A 27,988-nucleotide genomic window follows, 5' to 3' on the forward strand; every position below is an offset into this window, starting at 1 on the left:
AATATTAAAAAGTAGGTAAGCGATGGTAGGTAAGGAGTCAAAGGAAAAGGTCCATGATTTCTGGTTAGGTGGAGTTGAAAGTGAAGCACTCAATACGCTTCTCCTCTTCCCTTCTTCCTCCAACCTGCGGCTTCAATTCTTCCACATTTCTTCAACCATTACTTATATTCGGGCTCTAACTTCATCATCTAATTTCAATACAAAAACTCAGTACCGCCTACACGCCCGTCGGCCACAATTGCTGAAACTGAAATTTCTTTAAGCAGCCAATTGTATATATCTATTTTTCTCGATCCCCATTATATCTCATAATCCAATGGAAGCATCATACCTAATTAATTATCATCATGTCCCCAAAACCCATTGCCCTGCAAGATCAAGGTCCACTCTCAGATCATCACATTTCATGGTAGGAGCTAGTAAATCTATTAGACTCGATTTGAATAGCGATAAGACTGGTAGAGGTGTATTGGGCATAAAAGCAGGCGAGAAGGATAAGGATAGCTTTTCTGTTAAGAAGGGAACTCCTTATACAAACTATGCAGTGTCCCTGGACAATCCACCTGCATCATTTTACATAACTCGCTCATTGGTAGAGATTCTACGTGATTTGAACAAAAGGGTCCCAGACAAGATCATCAAAATCAAGCAGGAAGGAGGCTCTCAGATCAAATATATTCCCTGGTACAACTTCTCATACCATTCTGATGCAGTACATGTTGATTTTTTTTTTAAAGTTGTGAATGCAATTTCTTATACTTCTATTCAATTATCAACTAGCACTGCGCAAAATTGCATCCTTTTATCCAAAAAAATATAATATAATATATGTGCAGATGCATACACACATATGTACGTACGTATGATGTAAAAGGTATATTTAGGTCGTCACCAAGAGCCAACAATTTGGTGTATAAGACCTATGTAAAAGCCTGCTGAAGGATAATTCCATTTACCTGTGTATTGAATTTTTGTATTCCTTATTTTCAAACCTAATGCCCAAGGTCGCAGGAAATTTGAAGTTGCCAATTTGTGCAAATATATATTGACATGATTCTTCTTGGATTCTATATTTATGTACAAATATACTTGGGAAGGCTGGGATGAGGTTATGGGTTGCCTTCTAGCATCGTGTGGCTATGTTTGGATTGCATTTTCTACATTATTCTAGTTTAAATTGGGCCACGCTCAAATATTTTTCATACCTGTCAAACCATAACCTCATCACATGCACACTGGAGTTATGGGCTGTCTTATTTCAGTAACGAAGATTTGAATCGGTTCAAGCTCCTACAAGTGCCTTACATTACCTTTACACCACAATCTCTTGAACTTGTCTGATTATATTTGTTTTCACTTTGTATTTTGTTTCTGTGGGAGGGTCCCTAGTCTTCTCTGACTACACTTGTTTTCGCTTTATATTTTGTTTCTATGGGAGGATTAGAAATTCTTCCAATATGGTATTAAAAAATAAATTAAATAATGTATCTCATTTCATCCTCCTAAATTTTCACAATGTATTGAAAGTCTCCTTAATGCCCTTATGTATGCATGGCTGTTTACATTGCAAATAGGAGTGCACCGATTGATTTATGAATTAGAGATAAGATGTTGTTTTCTTTTACTGAGTAAGTGTTAAGAAGGATAAATATTCCCATAAGTTTTCTTTCACTGGGGAAGTGTTAAGAAGGATAAATATTCCCATAAATCCTGCTCTACCGATCCTTCAGTTAGCAACCTCTCACGAAATTCCAGATGCATCTCCAGTAATTGCCCGACACTCTTTTAGAGCCAAACCGGATGCATTTTTTCCAAGCTCTTGCATATCTTAACTTAATCTGCTCAAATTGATGCTTTTTGCTACTCCCTTTCGGGCATAGAGCCTTGATTTTGTCGCTTCTTTACCTTTACCATACAAGGAACAAGTGGTGCCTAATATAATTATTAATGTTGGATTGAGATTTATTATGGTTGACGATCTATTTAAAATTTAGCTTCTCATCTTAGATTTGGCTAGACCATAAGTACACAAGAGTACAAAAGAGCCATCTTGAAGGGTGGCTCCATGATTTGCATTAGAACCTTCCATGCTATTGGCATTTTGTTAGATTTACGAAATCAAATAATATAACATTTTTCCAGTTGTAGGTTAACTTCCTTCAATTTTTGATAGATAAACCATTTTCAGGTTCTCAAGTTCCGTTAAATGAAATAATGCCTAAATTTGAAGCTTTTGTAATTCATAATTCATAATTCATTTAGTCCAATATTCAACCCAATTTTCGAGCCTTGGATAAGGGCCTATCGTTTGACTTCACTGCTATCATTGTTCTGTAAACAAATACTGAACTCATAAAAAGCACTTCTCTGCATGTCTTTGTCGGATTTACCCAAATTCTTCTCTGAGGAGTCATCAAAGTTTAACTTCCATAGTACTAAAGGGTTTTAATCTAGATTTTAGTGGAGCTTCTTTAGAATCCAAGAGACTGTTCCTTTAGGAAGTTCTCGTTGTGTGTTACCATGTTAATCGACAATGCTATTATGTATAAAACTACAGAAGGAATCACCCATCTATCTGATAACATCTTATGGTATTTATTTATAAAAAACTTTTAGTAAGCTAAAGTTAACGATAAGTGAGATTAAGTTCAGAAGCATTTATAGATATTTGCAATCCTGAAATTAGAGAAGGAAATTGGCTTGACAATCATGGCCCATAGACCGCAAAAAATTCAATTGCGCTCATACATTAAATTGAGTTCCCCAATAGGTCTGGTCTGGTCTGTAGTTCTATAAAACTTTAAGCTAAAAATTGTTGGGAGTATTTTTGGGTACTTTCTAGAAAAGGGCCTTTAGTTTTTATTTCTTGATGTGAACTATCTTTTTTGTCCTACCTGAATTGAAATAATAATCTTGATTCTGTCAGTGTGGGTTTGTGGAAATGTTCCTTAAAGGATATTTCTTCTACTGGATAATGGTTTGAATGCAACGGAGTAATTGAGGGGTTTATGCTGCAGTCTAATTTCTCAGCGCAACTGCTGGGAACTTGGTCCTTCAATACCTTGATTCAAATCATTATTTACAAGTACTTCCACATCTGAATTGGAGCAAATATCCTATGCTGGATAATCACCAAAACAAATTATATTGGCCAATGCTGTCCAGGGTAGTTTCTCATTTGAGAAGACCTCAAAGTATCCTGTGGTAAATCCGATGGTTGAATTTACCCCCAGGAAAGAAGCGAAGCAAATTATCCACATGTTCAAGACTCTATTATGTAAACCAACAGTGCAGTTTCTAATGGTAACAAATAATTATGCTGTGTGGTGGTTATGTCATTCAACATACACAAAAAATAGTTTATATGTTCATTAAGTGGGATAACTAGGTTACTAATGCCCTTGAAATCACAAGATATTTCTCCAAGAGAACCAACTGAAGACAAATCTTGCATCAACGTTTATTACGTATGGAAATTTTACTTGATAAGTTGATCCAACACAAGAAAGGCCTTAAAAAAACGGCACCATCAGCTGTATCATTTTATCCACTATCAGTTTTCAAGAATATCAACACAGGAATCAGTATGGTAGAATTCCAATATTTATTTAATATTTATGCTTTTAATCAATTCAATTAAAGCTGTTTAAAGATTGTAATCTTAATTTCTTAAGATTAAGTTTTACTTATGCTTTTTTATTGTGATTTTTGTTTAAGCATAGTACACTTCTGGCCACCTTAAGACATGCATCGTGACTGTACCATCTTAAAGCTTTCATTGGCTTAAAAAACCTCATGTCCTTATTGTCTTTTTCTTCATTTCTGTCATTACTATGGTTAGGTCTATTAATTTGTGAAGTATAGTAACCAAATTGTTTCTGGCTAGATATGGTGATTCCTTATGCAATCCTGTTTGGTCTCTAGTTTGGCGCTGTTCTTCTGGTCTGGGTTGTTTTCTTTATTCATATGCCTGTAACTTATATTGAAAAGAGCTTCTGTATCGTGTGGGTTTATGGCAGTTTTGGTGTTGTTTCATGTTTCTTTTTTTCCATAAATTTTGCAAAAGAATTGTTTTGATTTGAATTTGGTGTCTGCATGTTTTTGGTACATATTTGATTATATTTTCATTAAAGCAAACATAACATTTTTCAGCTATGAGTTATTAAGTTTATATTGAAGTGCATATGGATTAATCAAGTACAATAAATGGCTTGCAGGTACCATGCAAATCGGATGCTCAGCTTTTATGCACCAGGTTCGACTGCCTTTTTTCTAATAATTTTAAAAATTTAATGTAGACTGGTTTTAGTGTGTTATGCCTCAATAGGGCAGTAGTTATCTTTTGTAAAATGAACTGGGTCAATGCTAATTGCATCGAATCACTGTATAATTAAGGTACCTTTTTTCCAAGAATTGAAGTGGGATTGCATTTTTTGCTCATATATGATATGTTGACTTTCTTGCTTTTCAACATGGTCCTCTTTTGCGTATAATACATTCCTATAACGGATTTTTTAACTTTTCTAGAATAATTGATGATAGTCCTTGTTTTGATGCCCATTGTTTTCACTCTTGGTTGGTTGGAAGTGTTGTTTATATCCATGGTGCGCTATTTGCATACATATATGGTTGTTTTCAATTTCTGGTATTTTAGTTGATTTTGGAGGCATACATAAATTGTAATCTGTTTGGAGTCATTATACATATAACTTTTATATGTTTTTTGTACAAATGAATCCAGCCCTACTTTGTTTTTTGGTAAATCTACTGTACCTGTAAACTTGAATCAGAAGCAGAAGCATAAGCAGAACCAGCAACTTAGATAAATAAGATTGGCTGTATAGATTTTTTATACTTGCTTCTATTTGTGGAAATTTAATTTTCTAGCCAATATGTGCATGATTACATATATTATTATTGTGATGTCTTGTATCAGAGAATGTCAACATGGAAGCCTTTTACGTACACCAAAGGGTAGAGGTATTTGTAAGAGGCTACCTAGAAACTTGCTGGAAGAGTTTAATGCAGTCATCTTCCTTTAGATAACAAAGTGTAACTACATACCTAGAAGGCACTTGGAAACTTGTTTGATGGGACTAATGTACAGATTTTGCTTGACATAATAAAGGATCAGATTGCACAATGAGCCATCTGGATATTTATATCATGGTTTAACATGTGGATCCCACTCTGGGTAGCAAGGCATAAAAATTTACTTCCAAGGCTACCTCACAATTAATGTTCAACCAAACTATGCCTCAGTGTAGATAAACCAGCAAAATTTCATGTGAGACCAGACACACTTAAGTGGAGGTCAACTGGCTATATCTATAGGTATGGCACATGTGCTTTACTGCAGGCCATGCTGCCATAGACTGTATCATATGAACTGAAACTTGCTATAGTAGGTCACACAATGTATCATGAGAGTTTGACATTGTTGGTTGATGGGGTAATTTTTTTTAATATATATGTTCAATCAACTCAATATCTTTAAGTACAAGATTCAGCACTTTGCATATATTCAATCAATTCAATATCAAACTTTCTTCAGCAGCTCAATGCAGGAGGATGATGGTCAAATGATTGCAAAATGCCATATTTCAGCAGGACAGTCTTCTACTTGTTCTAATCTGCCGACAGCAGTGGTCAGTTTGCCCAAAGTTGATATTGGTAGAAAAGTCCATAACAATGTGAACTGTGGTCAATACCATAGAAATTCACTCTTTGCTGGTCAAACGCACATTTCTGTTCCTTTTACCTTAAATTTTACCATCTTCTAAATAGGGTTAAATATGTGATAAATAGTTATCAATGCATGTGCAATCCCAATAGTTTCATATTCTTTCCTTTTGCAAGTGCCGGGTAAACTTTTTAACATGATTGGTGATGCTGGCACAACACACCCATTGGTACCACGTGAAACGCTTTTGACCCGAAGCTATGAACTGGTGAGGTCATAAACGTGGGACCAAATCCCCATTTATCAATGCTGAGGCTCAAACCCTCAAGCCCATTGGATCAGCGAAGGCACGAGTCTGCGATCAGAATGGCCCAGTGGGGGTTTGAACCTTGGTGGGCACAACAACACCACCACCACTCAACCATCACACCATGGGATGAACCCGATTTCACATTCTTTTGATAGCATCAGTAAATTTGATTATTTAGCTAATATATTTAATGAAATTTATACATAAGTTGGTGAGAAAAGAAAAATCTGGGAGTTTGACCCAGTTTGTCTCGAGTTTTGATTGGATTCTATCATCTTCCTTAAGTTATGATATCATAAATAATTAATTAATGTCATAAACAAGAAAATAATGTTGTAAATGATACCAATGTGATTTTATCTTGCCTTTTGGCTTCAGAGTTGGATATTCATCATTTTCTGTCTTCTATCACTAATGTAGCTGATGATTCCTGATTGAAATGAGGCCAGTTTAATCCATAACAGTCCTTGACCTTGTTGGTGGATTATAGAGGCCTTGAAGGATGCACATGCAGATATCAGAAGGGCATAACGTAGATTAGATCTCTACAAGTGGATTTGGGCAAGTACAAAGGATTTTTGTCGATGATCATTGGCAATTGGGGATAAACTAGCAAGTCGTGTCCATGAGAGCTAATTAATGGTTGCCTTGTCTGTGTTGGTCCGAGTCATATCATGCCTTTGTTTTATATGATTTAGTGAATTTATTTCATATTTTGGCTTTCACTGTATGTACTTTCCTTGATAGAGCAGAATTTGACAATAGCTTTAAGAATTGTTTGCATTTATAATAAGTTGGCCTATTAATTTTGTAGGGTTTGAGCTCATTTCTACAGTTTTATTGAAAATGTTTCTTTTTTGCTTCCTCTGCATGTAGATTTGTGAAAATTTATCATGGCTTCATATATGCTGAGAGTTTATATTTACAAATTCCAAGCTAGGACTTTTTCATGATACCATAGGATCAAATATGATATTTTATTGTTTTCATTATTTAGCTGGTTCTTTGCATTTTTTCCCATTCAAGGGATAAATTGAAATTCAACATACAAGAATGTGGTTGTTAGCATCATGTGATTCCAATCACACTGTCCTTGTAGTTGTGTTGGTCTGTTGTGAATGGTACTTATTCTAGACAAATGTCTTTTTAGTATAAACTCAGATTTCCTCTGTTTATTTTTATTTTGAAAAATAAAATGTTTTTGTCTATATGTTTGATCAATGGAATATCCTATATTTATTGAATTATGCAGGCTGGTTGGGAGAAATCCGCAGTTTGACATTCTCTGATGATGCAAGATCTGTCTCAGTGGTTTATCGAGTTACAATTCGAGGATCTGATGGAGAGGTTGGTCCCGTGTAATAAATAATTTTAATTTTTAGTTACACTTGCCCTTCTTATTAATGACTTAAAGCTTTACTTGTCTTTTGTGTGGGGGATTTCTCATTTTTCTTTTAGTAGTGTTGCCACCAGAGTTAAAAGTAAGGTTGCTTGGTGTAGAAGTTTTTTTTCTTAAAGAGGCATAACCTACAGCTGAGTTGTATAAGTATTTTGTGTCAATTGTCAATAAACTAGATAGATAATTCCCTCTTGTGGGAACATTCATTATCTACCACTTAAGTAGTGGTATTTGACTCAACTAAAATGTCAATTCTTAGGTTTTGATCAATTTAAAGTTTAATCAGAATCCCACTGATGTAATGTAATGCCTACTAGAAACTATTCACATTGTGCCCTTTCCAATTTTTGAAATGTATCATCCTGCTTTCTTTTACTCCATTGTATTGTACTGCAACAAATTATAGCCCGTGTCTAAAGCAAAGAAAATTGCTTAAACATACACCTTTTAAAAAACTATCTTTATGACAAAAAATAAGAGCCTTGAGAAGGTCTTAGAGGTCTAAGAGTATGCGGCTATGACACAAACCAAGATAACCTTTGTTATAGGCAGTGAGAACATTTATGGGATAATATATATGGATATCAGCTGAAATAGCTTGAATTCCCCACATCCTGGATTGCTGACTTAAGGGATGGTCTTCATGGGCCCAAATTTGTCTCTAAAGTTGACTTTTGGCCAGACAATTATCAGATCCCACTCTTTCAAGATCAGACACATGAAGGAGAACACCGATTCAGTGTTATACCCTTTGCTCTCTAATACCCCTGCAATGTTTCAAGCCTTAAAATAAAGTCTTCTGAAATTAGATATTACCTTTGTACCCTTTTAGCAAAGTTTTTTTGAATGAGGATCTAGCATAACACCCTGGAATAGGCCTAAAATACAGCACCTGCATGTTGAACAAATGGAGGGAAAGCCTGTCAGCAGATGCAAGATATGAGATACAGAAGTTTGACAGTTGAGAAGGAAATTAATAAATTATGGCATCATTTATGAAATCTTCATAAATCATTTATGACAATATTATTTTGACATGATTAGAAAATACGGCTTTTGTAGTATAGAAATGCTATTATCTCACTCCTAGCCAACCTGGTATTTATTACTGCATCAATCACCCTTTCTTGCTGATTGGGCCAACCTTTTCTTGATTTTCTCCTTGTGCTCTCTCTTTGTTTTCATCTTGATGATGGATCACAGAGTGTGATCCGAAATGTTGATGCAAAAAAGCTCACACATTCAAATCCAGAAGCTCATAGAGACAAGTACAATTACCATTAATTGACTACATTGTCAGACAATTTGGAGAGGATTGACTAAAGGGATTAGGGGTAAGAGAACTCAGCTTTGGACATCAGGCTGCTAACATCAGTGACCAATACACAGTGAAGATATTGAGTCTGTTGGCTCTAGTGTTGAGTAGAGTAATTAGTATTTTGATCATGGTGACTGTTATTTCTGCATAGTATAATGGGCAAGGCATAAATTTGACAGTCAGCTATGCCTATCAGACAATTTTTGAGTGATGGTTGTTTTTCATAATTTCCCTTTATGTTTCACACAGCTGTACAACTTACAACGTACTGATCAAAATAAAGAGGTAACTGTTGATGTGTTTTTCATGCACATGCGAACACAAAATAAAATACCCAAAAGTATCTTATCCTCTCTTGAACAAAGTTACTCAAATGCTGAAGATTAGTTTAAGGGTCACTTGAGACAACTCCAAGGTTCATAAATGTCGGGTCACGACGTGTGGATAAGATCGTTGGTTGATGTGATTATGCTGGAATCACAAGGGGACTTACATTGAATTGTTGAATGCTTGAATCGTTGGAACTTAGATTCTACCTACTCGCTTGGAGAATAAAAAAGAGCAAAAGACATGGGGTTTAGGGAGTCTATTCTAATATTAAGAATGCAAGAGAAGAGTGAATGATTTGATGAAATCCTACTGGGCTAGGTCTCACCATCAAACTGAACAATTTGACACAAGCTCAGTGCAATCTTCTAAGGGATAATCCAAAGATATTCAAATCATTACCTTCTAACATTGATTACCATTCAAATTAATGCATAAACAATGGATGTATGACAATTTGAAGTTAAGTTTATATCATTCCAGTTGACCATGCAAGGCACACTTACAATCAGCAAGAGGCTAGTGGTATGGACTAAATGGATTCCATGCAAATGCATTCAACAATTTCTTCCATTCAATCTAATCAACATGAAAGCAAATGAATTGAGAAATAGAGACCATGCAACTTGTTGAAATAACACATTAATTCACCATAACTTCAATGAAATTATATGCTCTTTACAACAAGATTTTGGCAACAATCTTTGCCTTATCCTAATCTAACTTCTACTCTAATTGCTATCTGCTATTGAACTATTCTCTATTGACCATTCCTATTCTATTACTACTATTATAAATGAAGAGCTTGAGCTTTATATAGAGAGCTCTTTACAATGAATGGCCAGGATCAAACCCCATCAATGGCCAAGATTTTACAATGAAACCCTAATTAGGGTATGTTACACTTACAACAAACTCTATTCTAGCCAATGAAATAATTACATTTAGATTCAATACTGAATTTGAACCAATATGAAGCAAGGGTAGGTATGTTGGAGTTTGTGCCTCCATATGATGAGCTTGGTTCATTGAATCCGGATGTATTGATGTGGAACTCCTCTGATTGGTGAGTGGTGGCTGGAATGACATCTCGGCTTGCACTTGTAGACTTGGTAGGTCATCATGAATGAATATTCAACAATATCTCTTGATACTCAACATTATCTAGCTTCAACAGTGATGATGATGATCTTCTAACTTTGATTAACTCTTCTGAAACTATCCATTTGAATGTCTCAATCATGGAGGTGCAAGGTGTAGATGTTGACTTCCTCTTAGTTTTGGATCTTGATATTGCCTTGGAATAAATCTTTTATGTCATAGCTGCTTCTTCATTCTTTTGAAACTCTTTCTTTATTATTCCCTTCATGTTATTAGTGTTGTGGATCATATCCTTGTGTAAATGAATCCTTCTTGTGTAGTCACCTTCCCGTGCTTGCCTATGAAGTCCTCTTGAGGATATCTTCCTTGTATCTTGACCTTGATGTTGAAATCTCCTCCTTAGGACACTTGTTCCAATCTTCCTTCAACCTGATAATTTTGATTTCTTTCTTCACCTCCTGCAAAACAAACAAATGAGCATCAAACACACATGATATATACCTTCTATATAACCTCATAATTTGATATAATCTCTGATTTTATGTGATTTGTAGGTTTGATGAGTGCATTAGAGAGAAGGTCACTCCTAAGGATAAGCAATGGAAGTCGGAGCACAGGGAACTAAGTTTGCTCCTTATAAGGAGCAAAGGAAGTTCGACATCATCCCATCACTTCTCTACCAATTGATTTCTTCACTTGTTCATGCCATGGAAGGTGAAACATAGGAAAGCCCAAGGTTTGTGTCAAAGCTCATTAGCTCCCCCTTTTAAAATGCAATGGAGGGAAGTTTGCTTCTTCAAGGGAGCAAAGGAAGTAAAATTCAAATCATCATTCAACCCATTCTTTGCTGCCTTTTCGTCAACTCGTAACTTTTTATCAATCATGCTTCAAGTTTCTCATCCTTGCGTAAAACTGCTTCAAACCATCATTAAAGAATGCCTAGGAGGGAATTTCGCTCCGATGAAGGAGCAATGAAAGAGGATTCCGCTCCTAACAAGGAGCAATGGAAATTTTTGGATACAGCTAAAATTTCAACCTCTCTCTTCATTCCATCAATTCAAAACTCAAGTTCTACCCTTCATGTGTGAAAATGTGTCAAAATAACCTCAAGAAGAGCCTTGGAATCAACTTTGTTCCCATTCATGAGCAAAGGAAGAGCCTTTTGCTCTCAATAAGGAGCAAAGGAACAAGAATTCGCTCCTAGAGAGGAGTAAAGGAAATTTTATGGTACTTAGCCAAATTCTTGTCCTCCAATCATCAATTTATCTCTTCATATGCAAACTTTGTCAAATTTCGTTCACCAAATGGCTTTAGGATGATTTTCCCTTTGAGATTGGAGCAATAGAAGTGAATTTCGCTCTCGATGAGGAGCAATGGAAGGATATTTCGCTCGAATGAAGGAGCAAAGGAAGTCATTATAACTTGGATTCTTAGCTCAATCTCATTCACTTACCTTCATTCCAATGACTCAAACCTTTATTTTTTTTAGCCATCCACTCATGAAAACATGTCAAATCGACCCCAAAGGAGGCCTTGGAAGGGATTTCGCTCCTAAATTAGGGCAATTGAAGCAAATTTCGCTCCTAAGAAGGAGCAAAGAAAATAATCTCACACTTGTTCAAATTTTGCCTTTTATCAACTCATGCTCGAGTGATTTGTCCTCTATGCATGAGGAGGAGTTAATTCAACCTTGGAGAAGGCCTTATAAGCAATTTCGCTCCTATACTCAAGCAAAGGAACACAAATTCACTCCCAACAAGGAGCAATGGAAGAGATTTTTGCTCCTATCAGGGAGCAAAGGAATCAGTCCTCAAACTCACCCCTTAGCCCGATTTTATCAATTCCTTGCCTTTGCATTAACTTTAGACCTTGTGATTTTGCCTTCCTAGTGTGTAGATGTGTCAAATTAGCCTTAAGAAAGGTCTTGGAGAGAATTTCGCTCCTAGAGAGGAGCAATGGAAGTGAAATTTGCTCCTACTGAGGAGCAAAGGAAATGGCATTCAATTTGTCTTTCGTCAGTTCATGTTTAAGTACCTCGCCATTTATGCACTTGAAGGAGTCAATCCAACCTTGAAGAGGGCTTTGAGACCAATCTCGCTCCTAATCTCAAGCAAAGGAAGGCATTTTCGCTCCTAATTAGGAGCGAAGGAAGTGTTTTTCACTCCAAAAGGGGAGCAATGGAAGTGATCTCCAAGTTGACACTTAATTCATTTTCACTCACTTACACTCTCTTCATCAACTCAAATGCATCAAGCCATGCTCAATGTGAGTCGTTATGAGGAATTTCACTCTCAGCTTGGGGCAAAGGAAGAGGTTTTCTCTCCAATTTGGGAGCAAAGGAAATGATCTTCAAATTCATCCTCTAGCTTAGTCTTATCAATTCACACCTTAGGTTTAGCTTTCATTCATCAAAGAACCTCAATGCTTGCTTTGGATAGGATTTCGCTATCACCCCAAGGCAATGGAAGGCAATTTCGCTCTCAAAGGAGAGCAATGGAAGTAAATTTCGCTCTTGGAGAGGAGCAATGGAAATGACTCAAATCTGCTTTCTTCCCTCCATTCCTTAGTCAAAATCTTGATGCACTTGATGAATTTGCATGATCAAAGTGATTGTGGAGGCACTAGACTAGCTCAACATCCTCAAATATGCCTAAGAGGTTCAAATCGCTCCAAAATAAAGGCAATGGAAGAGGATTTCGCTCTTGAGAAGGAGCAAAGGAAATTTTTTGACACTTCCAAATTTTGCCTCCGCAACTCAACTCTCAATGAGTTGTGTTCAAATCATTTGGATGATGAAGGAAACACTGCAATGTTGACTAGGCTTGATATAAAGGGCTCCTTCATCAAACCTCTTTCTCTCTATGCTCAATTTGACCTATCTTAGTCTTTCATTCCCATCATAGCCCTATGATCAGAGGACGAGTCATCCATTCCAAAAGCCCTGATAACTGAATGTCTTCATTAAAACCTAAGGAGACAAACTTGACTTGATGAACCCTCTGGCTACTTAAGAGAATATACCCCTTCAATGCAAAGGCTAATAGCAAAGGACTCTAGCACTATCCTAGAAAGCGAGAAAAAGTGGGGGTCCCCATTTGCAATGGGGTAATGTGTGAATACCTCACAACAGTAGCCAGCAGTTATTTTGATAGTTTTCGATATATGGTTTTACATGTATTAGATATATACTATTAATTTATATGAAAATGCATATAAGCTTAACAATATATTTTAAAGTTGCAAGTTTGGGGAGCTGCGGAAGTCAAAACCTTGTGAGTGTTGTATGGTTTGAAAACAGAAAAAAAACATGTAAATGACTCCCAATTTTAGACCTTGATAATATGAGAAAGCTTTATTTGACTGACTGACTAATTTTATGATGTATTTGATTGCTGTTGACAATTGGCTTCTGTAAGGTACAATTCTGACATCAGCTCAAGATAGATTTTTGTTCATTGTTTGATTGGTATATTGACTGCTGAACTTGAGTTGACCAGAAATTAATGTTAAATGTCTCCTGTTATTGTTTTTGATTGGAACAAAAGATAGTTGTCTTGTAGAAGCTGAGTTCTCTTGTTCTAGTTGCTGCTGGAGTTTCCTATGTTCATTGTTGAGTGAGTTCTTTTTTCAGTATCTCCAGGTTCTGACTGAGGTCATCCAATGATGATATTGAAAATTGATTCCATTCATAGACACCTTTATGCAGTTCTCAGAGTGGTTGGCAATCATAGGTTTTCTTGTGGAATATTAGATGTATGATTTTTTGGTTAATGCTTCTATGCCATTTCTAGATTGGTTGACGCTTCTAAGGTGTTTGATGAGCATTGGAATCGGTTCTTACATGTAAACTTTCCTTCTTGGTGTTGATGATAAGTACATGTCCTCCTACAAATATTGTTAGGGATGGATGCCTCTAACTCATTCCACTAGCACTGTCTCTAAGATGTCCCAAGAGTATTCTCCCAGGGTAAAGTTTAGTAAGTTGTTTCTTTTTTGGTTAATGCCTATAACCTAAGTTGCTGGTTTGGGTTTGGGCACCGGTTCGGGTTTGAGAATTTGGTACAACAAAATTTTGAAAAGGGGTTTGGGTTCATTTGTACAAAAACATGTAATATATATATATATATATATTAAGCATCAATTAAGATAAGCATGTCACATAGCATCATATAAACAACAAAACCAACATAAACTTGTAATCATAGCTATCATCATGATCATACCATCATAGCATCATATACATCATGTTTAATATCAAAATATTCAAGTATCATTGTTTCAACTTTCAACAATTCAAAGTTTAATCATCAATTGGATTCTCTAATTCATCAACATCATCATTCTCATCCTCCTCATCATTGACATTGACATTAGATGAATCAATGCCAATGCCACTTGCACTTGCACTATACGTTTGCTTGCTATCCGAGTCATCAAATGCAACAAGCTGAGAAGTGGAAGCACCCAAATCAGTATGCTCTAGCTCTATATCCCACATCTTCGTTTCCCCTTGCTTGTAGTCATGTTGCTTGTGTGAAAGAAGACGTAGGTTGGAATGCACATATACTAAATTTTCCACTCTTTTTGATTGCAATCTATTGCACTTTACTGAGTGGATGAAAGAGTATGTGCTCCAATTTCTTTCTGATATAGATGAACTAGCAACCAATGAAGACGAAGTAAACAATTAAAGTTATAAATTTATAAAATTAAAAATTACTAGCAACCTATGAAGACAAAGTAAACTATAATTAAAACTTGTGATAAATTTTAATTAATTAAACTTACTTGTGATAAAACTTTGACAGCGAGGGGTTGTAGATTTTGAAAGCATGTGCCATGGAAGTACCTCCAACAATGAGCATCCTTCTTGAATCTATGACGAAGAGCATCAACATTTAGACCATTTCCATTTGCAAATTCTATGAACTCATTTTTAATAATATCTCGCAAACCATCATCAAGGTAGAGTTTAAGGAATGCTGCCTTGTACCCATCAAACACTTGTAAATCTCTCCATGGTGCAAGCCTTCCTGGTTGATCAAGAAATTGATTGCTAGAGTCTTTTGGTGTCAAGGCATAGGCAAGAAGATGCAAAGGAGTGGTCATTTTATTCCACCTTTCTACAACAAATGCTTCCACTTGTTTGAAGAATTTCTCCCCGGGGTCATCTTATTCCATCTTTCTACAACAATTGCTTCCACTTGTTTGAAGAATTTATACCCAAGGTCTTGCTCGGGTCATCTTATTCCATCTTTCTACAACAATTGCTTCCACTTGTTTGAAGAATTTCTACCCAAGGTCTTGCTCTCTTGCATTTCTAACACACTTCAATTTTTCAAGCATTGAGTCAATGCCATTATAAATTTCACCAATGCAAGGCCTATCCATGTCAGTGTAAGGAAACATGCTCATGATGGGCTCAATGAAACTAAGGAGATATGTCACAAGATCCCACCATGAGTCATCCAATATCTTGACCTTAATTCTTGCTGCCCTTTCACTGCTGCTTTGCTTCCATATATCTCAATTTTGATTGATCACCATATTGCAAAGTGCCACTTTAACTTTCACAAGTCGTCTCAAGACGATTGTGTTTGATGCAAAACGGGTCTCAACAACCTATAACACAAATTAATGCCAAAATGATTAAATAATAAAGCCAAAATTTAAAGAAGAATACACATTATAGCTTACACAATGAAATTATGAACATTGAAATTAAATTACTATTTCACTTACCTTCAATAGCTCCAAAGTCGAAAAGGATCTAAAAATCCCTTGAGACATGTGGTGGTTTGTGATGAACATTTGGATGTCCTCAGCCTTTGCATACACTTGTTTGATCCATTCAATTTTATTCCCAATCTTTTGTAGTATAAGATTGAGTGAATGGATTGCACAAGGTGTCCAAAAGATGTGATGATAGTGTTCCTCAACCAACAAACCAACAACTCTACAATTTTTTGTGTTGTTCGTTATGACTTGAACAACATTGCGGGGTCCCATTGTCTCAATGGTAGAGATGAGAATGTTTGCAATAAATTGACCATCTTTTACTTGACCCTCACAATCCACAACTTTCAAAAACATTGTCCCTTTAGGGGACATCACTATGACATTGATCAAGGGACGATTTTTAGAATCTTTCCACCCATATGAAACAATTGATACACTTGTTTCAGCCCATGAATCCTTTATGGGCTTCGATGCATCTTCAACCCCCTTCACCTCTCTTTCCAATAAGGTTCCATGTACCTTCTCATAACCTGGGCCCTTATACCCTTTTGGAGCTTCATTAACACTTTTCAACATTTTTTTCCAATATGGTGCAAGGAAGTGATAAAGTCCGCCATGAGTGGAGAGTTGAGGTGCAAGGAAGTGATAAAGTCCGCCCTATCAAGAGGTTGAGTGCACAAACATTACAAAGTCCGCCGCCCTAGCAGGGGTAAAGTGGTGCACAAACTTAACCAAGTCTGCCCAAGTTTGGAGGTGATAAGAAGTCATGAAATCAATGAAGTCCGCCCTCATGAGGAACTTGCTAAGTTTGGAGAGAAAGGAATATTCTCAAGTGATGTCAGTAGGATTTGATGATGAAGTTTTGAACTGAGACCAAATTAGGAGGTTTTTTCAAAGAAGAATATTGCAGATTTGGTTTGAATTGTGAACTGAAAATCAATTTAGAAAGTTGCATTGGAAAGACAAGATGATGATTTCGAACTTGATGGTAGTGACAAGTCAACTAAAGATTGAATTAGAAACATTCCTTACAGATTTGAAAGACTGAGGATGAATTAGAAACAGATTTTAGAGAGATTTCTGAGTTTCTAATTGAGAATTCGAACTTCAACACAAATACACTTCATTCTTTCATTTTCTCACATTAAGTTCAAGTTTTGGATAGCAAGAGGAGGTAGTTTCTAAGAGGTTTTGTGCAGGTTAAAAGGGTTTTGAGAGAGGTTTTGTGCAGGTCTGAAGGAGATTCTTGACTGTTTTGAGGAACAAATTCACAGATTTTATGAGACAAACCTCTGATTTTCTATCTTAAGCGGCATTCTTTCCTCTTCTTTCTCATTCTTTCGAAGGTGAAAATGGGTCTTGTGAGCAGAATATTGGATTTCTAACATGATTTTTTCGAGAATATCGAGAAACCCCATTTAAGGCTAAGTATTGGAGAAAGAGTGAAAATCATGATATACACTTTGCCATCAAACCTTCAAAATTTACACTCAAATATAGAACCTTAACTTAATTTTCTTTTGGTTTTGTAGGTTTTGGATGATGGCTGAACGCGATGAATGTCTGAAAAGGTGAACTTTAATACTCACGAGGAGTTATCTAGAGCTTTTTACCTTCCTCCCGTGCAACATAAATTGGCAGCTGAAGACAAGATCATCACAGAAAACACGAATGGAGTTTCGAGCCAAATTCAGAGTTGAAGATAGGTCCACAAGCGAGGTTCATCCGAGCATAAAGATGGCCAAAATTTGGCTAAGTATGGGAAGAGCTATTATGACAAAGGCCTAGAGGAATTCTTCTCTGAATTCAAGGCACTTGAAAGAATCTCAAGGCATCAAGAAAGAAAAGTCCTTAGACTTGATGAGAAAAATTTCAGACTTCTTGAGGGATTTCATCCATACAACTTCTTAAAGGATTTCATCTCTTGAAGAAATAGAAAACAAGCTACCAATCAGAATTAGATGGTGACAAGAAGAAACAAATTTCCATACTTAGATAGTTTCTTCACACAAATTGGAGAATTCGAGGAGGACATCCAATAGTGGCGCCTCGTCATCTTCCAACCAATCAGATTGTTCCAAGTCAACATGCCCAGGTTCAATGAACTTGACTTATGCACATAAGCTTCTAGAAGGGCACACCTTTCAATGCAACAACCTTCTATTTTTATTGTTGGTTCATATTTAGCAAGAAGGACAAGTGTCCCCAAATGTAATTTTCTTATTGGTTGAGGGGTAGTTAGTTTTGGAAAACCCTAATTAGGGTTTTTATCTTTCAATTTGGGCCTTTGATCACTGTTTGATCTCGGTCGTTCATTGTTTTCTGGAAAACTATATAAGGCTACCTCCTTTCATTTGGAGAGTGAGGTTTTTGATATATTGTTGCGTGAAGGTCATTTTTCAAATAATACATTGCATGCGTGCTTTCTCTTGAGGCTTTGTAATCTTTGTTATTTGAGTGATTAGCATGGTTTCAATTTCCTCAACACATTAGTTAGAAGTTAATTTAGATTTGCTTTCAAAGTTGTTAGAGTTGAATGAAGGATTTGTTAAGTATTAATTAACGGTGTATCTCTGCTCATACTTTTGGTGAATGGATGATTTCCATTTCACTGTGCAAAGTTAGTCTGAGTCTATCCCTTGTGTATGCAAAAACTTCGATCATAAGCACAACCCATTGAAGATTGTACCAGCTTTGTGTAGTTGTCCTTAGTGCGGCGAAACAAAGTGTGGTTTCTCGAGAATACCTAGTTAATACCGTCTCTGGAATTCTTAGGAATAGATTAGAACTTCTAAACCCTTGTCTCCTTTTTTAGTTTTTCCATGATCCAAGTCCTAAATAATAGAGCTTCATTGTCTAAACCTTCCTTGTGAATTGAACAATCTAAGCGTAAGTCCCTTTGTGTATTACCAGCAAATCACAATGCCCATTGAGCTTATCCACACGTCAAGACTTGACAAAAGAAACCTTGGAATCACCATATGATCTTCTAGCAATCTTATTAGCATAAGCGGTGATTTTTCAAGAGAGGATAAATTATCTTTGGGTACTTTATTCTAATGTTTGGAAGATGATAAAACAAACACCAACAAGAGGGAAGGGGATAGTGATCCTTGAGGGAGGTGTTATCACAAAATCTCGCACCTTTGCTGAGCTATCAACTCAGCAACCTTGTGAAACATGGAAACAACCCCAAAGTGTGGGACCTTGCGCAAGGGGGTTGAATCTCCGGAGAAGGCCGGTTTCCTTCTCAATCTAGGTGCAGGGGTAAAGGGAAGAGATGAATGCTTAAACAAAAGGAGGTGATGCACCAAGAAGAGATTGTTTCTCTCCCTACCCAAAATGACACAAAGAATCAATTGAAACACCCAGGAGATGCACAAACTTCAGTTGTATGAGTGACCCCAATGCATGTATGGAGGTTAGAATTTGTTGAATGTCAAGAGGGGCGAAGGTTTCGCACAAGTCACACAAAAATAAATTTAACACAACATATATGAGAGAAGAACCACAAAACATACACCTATGATGAAGGTAAGAAACTTACACAACATACATAAGTTGAAAGAAGGCAAGAATGGTGATTTCAATTAATTATAAGGCCAATGGCCAACTTACAGTTGCAAAATACAAAATAATACAAGAGAAGTGGGAGAGCATGAAATAGCTCAAGCTAGCAGGGAAAGAACCCTCTACAATGAGGCTTAACAACCTTTATATAGAAAAATGGTTACAAGGGTGATCATGATCCCTGTATGTCAGTTTGCGAGTGTAGGGAAGTGCATGCACTTGACTTCTGTACATGCAAGCAACCTAACCATACCCACAAAGGGCAACCCTAAGAAGGGTGGATTGACTGACCTTCCAAAGTCAAAGTATGCAGACATGACATAAGTCACTACAACAAGCATGGCCCCGTACCTCCCTTGATGGAGATTCTGCCAAAAACATTAAATGCACCCCTGTGGCTCCACAAAAGAAGGTGCACAAGTCACAAAACTCGTTGGAGCATTTAAATCTTTGAGTGTCGATCATGCCATCCGGAAGTGTTGCAAGCCAGAAGGAGTTTGGAAGACTTCGGAGACCTAGGTCACCGATGTTGAGGAATAAGGAACTTGAGAACTTGGGGGTTTCGGAGTTCCGGGGTTGAAGACATAGGAACTTGGGAACCTGGGGGTTTCGGGGTTGAAGACTTAGGAACTTGGGAACCTGGGGGTTCCGGAGTTCTGGGGTTGAGGAATAAGGAACTTGGAAACCTGGGGGTTCCGGAGTTCTAGGGTAGAAGAACTAGGAACTTGGGAACCTGGGGGTTTCGGAGTTCTGGGGTTGAGGAACTTAGGAACTTGGGACCTGGGGGTTCCGGAGTTCCGGGGTTGAAGACTTAGGAACTTGGGAACCTGGGGGTTCCGGGGTTGAGGAACTAGGAACTTGGGAACCTGGGGGTTCCGGAGTTCTGGGGTAGAAGAACTAGGAACCATGGAACCTGGGGGTTCCGGAGTTCTGGGTTTGAAGACTTAGGAATTTGGGAACCTGGGGGTTCCGGAGTTTCGGGGTTGAAGACTTAGGAACTTCCTTCTGACAAGACAACACTTCACACTTCATAATTCCATTGCTTTTCTCCTTGATCAACTGGGGCAGCGCTAGTCCATGGAACGTATCTCTGATTGGTTCTCATTGATGGACCAAGGGTGTCATCAAATGGCAACAGGAAGCTCTATTGAGATCCCTAAAGTCTACACATAGTCTGATTTCCCTATTCTTCTTTCTTATAGGGACAAGGTTGGCCACCCAGGAGGAGTGCTTGATAGGGAAAATGTATTGGCTTCTATGAGCTTGGTAAACTCCTTCCTCATTAGTGGCTCAATCTTGGGGTTTATTGGCCTTTGCTTTTGTCTAACTGGCTTTGCATCCGGGTTTAGCTCTATAGTATGCTGGGCTAAGCTAGGGTCAAAACCTTTCAAATCTTCATAGCTCCAAGCAACTATGTCATCATATTTTTGGCAAAGCTCAACAAAGGCCTCTTGTTCAGTTGAGGAACACACCTTGCCTAAGTTTAGAGACCTACCCTCGGCGACAACAATTGGCTTGTAATCACCTCTCTTTGCAGCCAGGTTCATCTTCTTCTTCAATTGATCATCCGAGTTGAAAATGCCTTCCAAGGTAACTAAACCTTTAGGCAGCTTGTTGGAGTTGAGCTGCATGATTTGATCTCCACACTAGTCTTGTTGCTTAGACTGATTTTTAGCAGGAAATTCTGCTTCATTTTGAAAGAAATTGACAATCCGCTGATTGCTTTCGAACACTTGCCAATTTACCGGATTGTCTGGGACAACAGGCCTTACAACAAGCTTGATGTGTTGTTCCTTCTTGCTTGCAACATGCGTTGGTATGTCGAGTTGAGCACCAACCATTGTAAGCCTATCAGCATGCTTGTTTTGACTTCTAGGAATACTCTGGATGTTGAAGGCCTCGAATCCTTCAATCAAATCCCAAACCCTATGTTTGTATGATTTGAGTAGGTTATTCTTTGTTATACTTTGAGCTCGGATGTGGTTAACAACCCACTATCTCCAAATACTTGTAAAGATCTGATCTTTCTGCTTTGTGCAAGTTGGAGGCCTTGGATCAAGGCTTCATACTCAGCGACATTGTTGGTGCAACCAAACTGAAGCCTAAAAGAGAAGAAATATCTCTCTTGCTCAGGAGAAACAAGCATCATACCCGCACCTGCACTGTTCTTGTTTCTTGAACCATCAAAAAACATGCTCCATAACCCCTTTGAATCTCCTTGTGTCTTAATGAGGTTAGGGATAGGAGTAATGAGGTTAGGGATAGGAGTATCCTCTTCATGGATACAATAGGTGCCAAGCTCGATCTTTTCAGTCTTAGCGAATGGATCAAACTGAAAAGCATTGGCCCATTCGTCCAACAAGCAATCAAGGATCTCTTGCAAAAGAGTAGTAGGCTCACGGACAGTACACTTCTCCCTCTCTTCGTGCAAAGTGCAATTCATGTTTATAGGATTGGGGTGTAGGGCTCAATGTGGTTTTGTGCAATGGGCTCTGCCCTTATGGTAACCTTGGTACCATACCTTGTTCGAAATAGCATGTGGGACCAATCAGAAGACAGGTATCCACCTATCTTGGCAGTGAAGTCTCTAGACAGGCAGATGGCAAAGAAGGCAGGGAGGTTGATGATTGATACGTCTTGCAAGACAATGCAACTAGGGCATGCATGCAAGGTTAACTTCAAGTTTTTAACAACCCCAACTGTCTTAATAGAAGTGCCATCCAATTGGACCACCCTTTTAGTCACAGGTTCATATTCTATGCCAAGAAGATCAACTACCTTCTTAGGCATGACTGAGCTACTAGCTCTTGAATCTATCATGCAGTTGTGAACTAAGTTATCTCCTATGTTTAAGGAGAGATAGAAGGGGGGAGGCTTGTTTATCTTGCTTGAATCTTCTTCCTCTTTGGGTTGCACCAAACTGGTGGAGACTGCCTTTTTGCTGACTGCTGCCTCATCACCTGACTAGTCAACGTCCTTTAGTGCCTCCTTAAGTAAATCCCTTTGAGATGGGATGGAAAGGGCCTCTCACATAGTGACATTGAGGTTGGCTTTCTTCATCTGATCAACTATGTTGAAAGGAACACCAACTGATTTAAGAGGCCCCTTTGAGGCTACAAGGTCTACCTTTTCTCTTTGGATGACTTGGGCCTCCTCTTGCCTCCTGCTCCCTTGCATGGTATTTTGGCTTGTATCATAGACAGCTACATTGGGCGTTGGAGCTTGGGCTGATATTGAAGGTGAGACAACTTCCATGACCTTCTTCTTTGACCTTGTATATTGTAGCATAGACTCACCATTTGTTTGGTTCATACCACAAAATTCTGCCTCTTGCCAATTGACAAATGTATAATCACCTTGCAAGTAAGCCTGAGTGTCAACACTAGGCTGATTTGGGTCATATTGCTGGCCAGAAGTGGTCGGCTCATCCTGCACCACTAAGGCTTGGACAAACCCTCCATTTTGGCATGCACCTTGGTTGTGTGGCTGATTGCATGGTTGACACCAATCTTGCTTCTGGGCGAGGTTGTTTTGCATTGGAACCAATGCTTTTGAGTTGCTTGCAGCTATGGGGTTCACACTATTCAAAGGCCTGGCGTTGCTCCATTGGTTTTGCCCTTGAAAGGGTGGCCTATTTTGCTGATAGTTTTGATTTTGTGCTTGATAAGGTTTTCTATACTGGGCTTGTTGCCTCTTTAGTATCACCAACTCATTGCTAAAGTTCTACAATAGAGCCTTGACTTCATGGAGCTCATTGGAGGATGTAGAGGATGTGGATGGTTGACCTGCGGAGGCCATGGGGATAGGAGCCAAGGTGGGTTGCTAAGTAGGAGCTTCTGGGAAGAGAGGCATTGGGGGCCTTGGAGCTATCTTCCTAGCCTATATCAAACAGTTTTCTGCCCTTATGGCTATGTCATATGCACACGGTAGAGAGGCTCCACCCATTGATTGTATCATAACAACTATATCGCTGTTGAGAGCTCTAAGATAACACAAAAAGGCATGATTTGGAGATGGCTTCACTAGAGCAGGAATTCTATTCCATGTCTTATGGAATTTGAAATTGAAATCTCCCATGAACTCATGAGGTGCCCTCTTGATCGTAGTCAACTGCTCCATGAGTGATAGGTGATCACTTTTGTCTTCGAAATGATTGCACAACCTCTCCCCCAATTCATCCCAATTGTGAATGGAGCTAGACAACAACCCTCTATACTACTGCAAAGCTTTGCCTTTCAAAGATGTGGCTGAGAGTCTGACAACATCACCATCTTGAGTGATATTATGGACGGAGCAGATGTTCGCAATGTCTTGGATGTGCTCAATGGGGGTAGTAGCGGTTTCACCAGTGAAGTATGATATACTTTTTAACGCAGCCACTGGTATATCATTCCATTGAATCAAAATAAGATGACTCCCCCCATTGAAGGTAACAAAAACTTGATTTTTGGCCATGTGAAACAATGGTCTATTGATATGAGTGGTGGGAGCCCTTGACAGTAATGGTCTTGTAAATGGAGGGGTAGAATGAGACCTGGGAGATGGAGTGTTTACAACCCTGACCTCCCTAACTGGTGACAATGAAGATCTACCTCTCCGCCTTCTAGTGCCTGAAGATGAGAGTTCTTCAAACTGGAAACTACCTCTAGAAGACGCCCTTGTATGAATTCTGGGCATGAAATCAGCAAGTCGTGAAAAGCGTGGACCTGTGAGCAGAGACCTCGAAACCTCGAGGTTCCGGACTTGGGCACTCCAGAACCTGGGGCTTCTGGACTTCCGGAGTTGCGAACTTGGAACCTAAGGGTTCCGGGGTTCCAGAGTTAGGAACTTGGCATGAACAAGAACTGGACTTTCCAGCAGAGTCGCCAAGTGCTTGACTGCCTCTAAAGGCTGAAACACTAAGAACAACACTGAATCCTTAGCATAAAAATCGAAAGGAAGACCCATCGGGCGTGCCAAAAATTGTTATCACAAAAACTTGCACCCTTGCTGAGCTATCAACTCAGCAACCTCGTGAAACATGGAAACAACCCCGAAGTGTGGTACCTTGTGCAAAGGGGTTGAGTTTCCGGAGAAGGCCAACTTCCTTCTCAATCCAAGTGCAGGTGTTGAACCAACTTAACACTTCAAAAAAAAAAACTTACTCGTAAGCCTATCCTAACAACTTGCAGTGGAAAAGGGAAGAGGGAAATGCTTAAAATAAAAGGAGGTGATGCACCAAGATAAGAGATTGTTTCTCTCTCTACCCGAAATGACACAAAAGATCAACTGAAATACACCAGAGATGCACAGACTTCAGTTGTATGAATGACCCCAATGCATGTATGGAGGTTAGAATTCGCTGAATGTCAAGAGGGGAGAAGGATTCCCACAAGTCACACTCAGAAATAAATTAACACAACATATATAAGAGGAGAGCCACAAAACATACACCTATGATGAAGGTAAGGAAACATACACAACATGCATAAGTTGAAGGAAGGAAAGAATAGTAATTTCAATTCATTCAAAGGCCAATGGGCAAACTTACAATTACAGAAATGCAAGAAAAGTGAAATACAATACAAGAGAAGTGAAAGAGCATAGAATAGCTCAAGCCAGTAGGGAGAGAACCTTTACAATGATGCTTAAGAACCTTTATATAGAAAATTAGTTACAAGAGTGATCATGACCCTTGTGTGTGCAGGAAAATGTCAGTCTGGGAGTGCAGGGAAGTGCATGCACCTGACTTTCTGTACATGCAAGCAACCTAGCCATACCCTGAAAATGCAACCCTGAGAAGGGTAGATTGATTGACATTCCAAAGTCAGAGGATGCAAACATGACATAAGTTACCACAAGAAGCATGGCCCTGTACCTCGTTTGATGGAAATCCTGCCAAAATCATTAAATGCACCCCTGTAGCTCCACAAAAGAAGGTGCACAAGTCACAAAAGTTGTCGGAGCATTTAAAGCTTTGAGTGTTGATCACGCCATCCAGAAGTGTTGCAAGCTGGAAGGAAATTCCGAGGACTTCGTAAACTCGGGTTCCCGAAGTGGGGAAGACAAGGAGAGATTTTCAGAACCTCGGGGTTCCGGAGTTCCGGGAAGGAGAAAGGAGAGGCAGCAAGGAACTTCGGAACCTCGTGGTCTCAGAGTTCTGGGGAACTTCAGAGAGAAAAGGCAAGGAGGGAAAGAACTTCGGAACCTTGGGGTTTCGGAGTTTCGGGAAGGAGAAAGGAGACGCCAGGAAAGGAAATTCAGAACCTCAAGGTTCTGGAGTTCGAGGTTCCAGAGTTCCGGGAAAGGAAAAGGTCAAGGGGAGGAACTTCAGAACCTCGGGGTTCCGGAGAAAAGAAAGTGAAGGCTAACGAAGGAACTTCGGAACCTTGGGGTTCCAGAGTTTCGGGGAAGGGAAAAAGACTAAGAGGAGACTTCGGAACCTCGGGGTTCCAGAGTTGCGAAGAATAGAGGAGGAAGGGGAAGGAAAGGGAGGAACTTCGGAACCTCGGGGTTCCAGAGTTCCAGGAAGGAGAAAGGAGAGGCAGCAAAGGGAAGGAACTTCGGAACCTCAGGGTTCTGGAGTTCCGGGGAAGGGAAGAAGAAGCTAAGGAAAATACTTCCTCCAAACAGACAGCACTTCACAATTCATAACTCCACTGTCTTTCTTTTTGGTCAATTGGGGCAGCGCTGGTCCATGGAACATATCTCTGGTCGGTTCTCCCTGATGGACCAAGGGTGTCATAAAATGACAACAGGACTCGTAAGTAAAATTTTCTCAGCTGTCCTCAAATCTCAGATTTTTGCATTTGTTGACTCAAAAAGAGTACTAAAAATCTGTGCTTTGTCCTGTAAATTTCTCATGTCCGGCATACCTTGTTATTAAACTTCCTACAATATTTTCATGATCTATTCAATGCATCTTTTTCAAGTTGCTGACTCATCTCCTTCTTTAGTATGACTTTTGTCTTATTGCTGGACTGGTTAAGTATCTTTGAGTGGACTTGGAAGCATTAGACTCCCAATCAAGACCAAGAGGGCATGTAGCAGCTCACACCAGATGAAGAACTGCCCCCTTGATTCTGCTCTGCAGGCACAAATTTTATACAGGTATGGTTGCACTGTCACCAATAAATGCACAAGGAGCTTTTATAAGCATCTTAAATAATATTAAAAAAAGGAGATGCTTTGACACAGTACATAAAACTTATCTTGACCCCTGCAAGAGGCTCACATGGATTACAAAGTAGAGACTTCAACAACTGAAACTCAATTATGAACTAGACAACCACATGTGTGCGAGAACTTTATTAAAGCTCTGTTACCATGCTGGTAAATTCCCTGTATTTCATCTGGATATGATGCAAAATTTTACAATTTTATTTTAGCCAATAATGTTTTTTTGGACAACGACAATGCAGTTAACTCCTGACACAACCATGATATTCCCATAAATATGCAAGTATGAACTGCAAACATTAATTTTGAAGCTACTGTGCTATAAATTGTCTATTTTGTCAAGGAAATAACAACATTATTGTGTGCTTCTATGAGTGATAGGTGGACATTTAAGGATCCTTTATCTTGTTGTGCATAGGTTGTCCGCAGACACAAATCTCTGTTGCTTGCAATGACTTTCAGTATGTTTCTGACAATAAATGAATGTGTTCATAATTTAGTATCTTAACCTTGACTGCCCTATATCATCCTTACAATCTTCAAAAAGAGTTCAAAGCATGCGTAGATTGCAGCTCCTGTTCTTGTCACGCCAAGTAGAATATTTGCTGACTGGACAATGGATGGGCATCTGGATTGTCGTAGTATTATAATTGAAGTATCTCCTTATGATTTTTTTTCAAATAATCATCAAAGACAGCTTCTACAGAAAAGAGCATAAATATGTTTGTATCAAATCATATACTCTCAGGATCCAGAATATATTTGCTCAAGGTCCTGGAAAAATATTTGCAGGCATATCAAGATTCTATCTTTTCTTTTTGTTGGCATGACCTTTGCTTTTAATCATTCTTCTGCTACTCACTGCTTTGTTTCTTATTTGCAGGCGTACCGAGAATCATCGGGTACTGTCTTCTTGGAGGATAATCAGTGTGGGGATCCTGTTCAAAAGGCAGAGGAAATTGCATTCACTAGAGCATGTGCTAGGTTTGGTCTTGGATTGTATCTTTACCACGAAGATGAGACAGCAAAAGATTCCAACATATAAAGGAGACAAAAAATTGACAACCAGATGGGAATTTTAAATCCTGTATGTTTCACCTTCAGACAGGCTTATGACTGATTTCCTTTAGAGTTAGTCATTTGATTGCTGGAAAGAGAATGTTACAGAATCAGTAGGCAGATAGCTCAAGTTGCTGGTGCATCTGTTTATTATATAATAGGACAATATGATTACAGATTGCCAATGAATGTTGGTAATAGGAATGTATATTTGTTTGTCCTCAAGGAATAGAAAGAAATATTAAAAGGTTTATTCCTGTTTCAGGTAATATTAAATATTCTCTCACCCTTTATAATGAGATGGCTTGGAATAATTTCCGTATA

General features: G+C 38.4%; 1 protein-coding gene across 1 annotated transcript; it reads left to right on the forward strand.

The window, feature by feature from the left end:
- LOC131027815 (DNA repair RAD52-like protein 2, chloroplastic) lies at positions 1-27,963 on the forward strand. The gene is made up of 4 exons (XM_057957910.2): positions 1-684; positions 4,218-4,255; positions 7,246-7,340; positions 27,489-27,963. The coding sequence occupies exons 1-4, from the start codon at positions 317-319 to the stop codon at positions 27,648-27,650; spliced, it is 663 nt and encodes a 220-aa protein (XP_057813893.2). The 5' UTR covers positions 1-316; the 3' UTR covers positions 27,651-27,963.
- Positions 27,964-27,988: the final 25 nt, after the last annotated feature.

The sequence above is a fragment of the Cryptomeria japonica genome, chromosome 3 (assembly GCF_030272615.1).
Source record: "Cryptomeria japonica chromosome 3, Sugi_1.0, whole genome shotgun sequence".
Taxonomy (NCBI): Eukaryota; Viridiplantae; Streptophyta; class Pinopsida; order Cupressales; family Cupressaceae; genus Cryptomeria; species Cryptomeria japonica.